Source organism: Buceros rhinoceros, unplaced genomic scaffold (assembly GCF_000710305.1).
Source record: "Buceros rhinoceros silvestris isolate BGI_N320 unplaced genomic scaffold, ASM71030v1 scaffold32261, whole genome shotgun sequence".
Lineage (NCBI taxonomy): Eukaryota > Metazoa > Chordata > Aves > Bucerotiformes > Bucerotidae > Buceros > Buceros rhinoceros.
Genome location: NW_010394178.1, coordinates 7,705 through 7,963, shown reverse-complemented (window position 1 = coordinate 7,963; position 259 = coordinate 7,705). Strand labels below are relative to the sequence as shown.

The following is a 259-nucleotide window of genomic DNA, read 5'->3' as shown; positions in this document are numbered from 1 at the left end:
GCGTCTCCTCCAGCGCCGCCTTCTGCTTCTTCCTCTCTGCCAGCCAACGCTGGATCTTCTCTTTGAGCTCCGTGTTGGGTCTGATCTGGTCCATCGTGAGGGGGCTCCGATTGAAAGGGTCCGTCTGGTCGCTGAAAGACAAAGCGTCAAGGGGGTTACGTGAAGAGTCCAGGTGAAGGAGAGACATCAGCCCCCGAAAGGCCAGCGCCACGTACCTGAGGAGGTGCCGGGCTATCGTTGACCGGTCCACAGTGACGCG

At 60.2% G+C, this 259-nt stretch overlaps 1 protein-coding gene across 1 annotated transcript in view; it reads right to left on the bottom strand.

Moving 5' to 3' along the window:
• Nucleotides 1–2: 2 nt before the first annotated feature.
• Nucleotides 3–259, bottom strand: part of UBE4A (ubiquitination factor E4A) — a gene marked incomplete at both ends in the record, with an annotated part of 7,864 nt that continues 7,607 nt past the window's right edge. Inside the window, 2 exons of the mRNA XM_010145161.1 lie at nucleotides 3–131; nucleotides 216–257. Coding sequence (XP_010143463.1) covers nucleotides 3–131; nucleotides 216–257 — 171 coding nt within the window. The remainder of the gene's footprint in view (nucleotides 132–215; nucleotides 258–259) is intronic.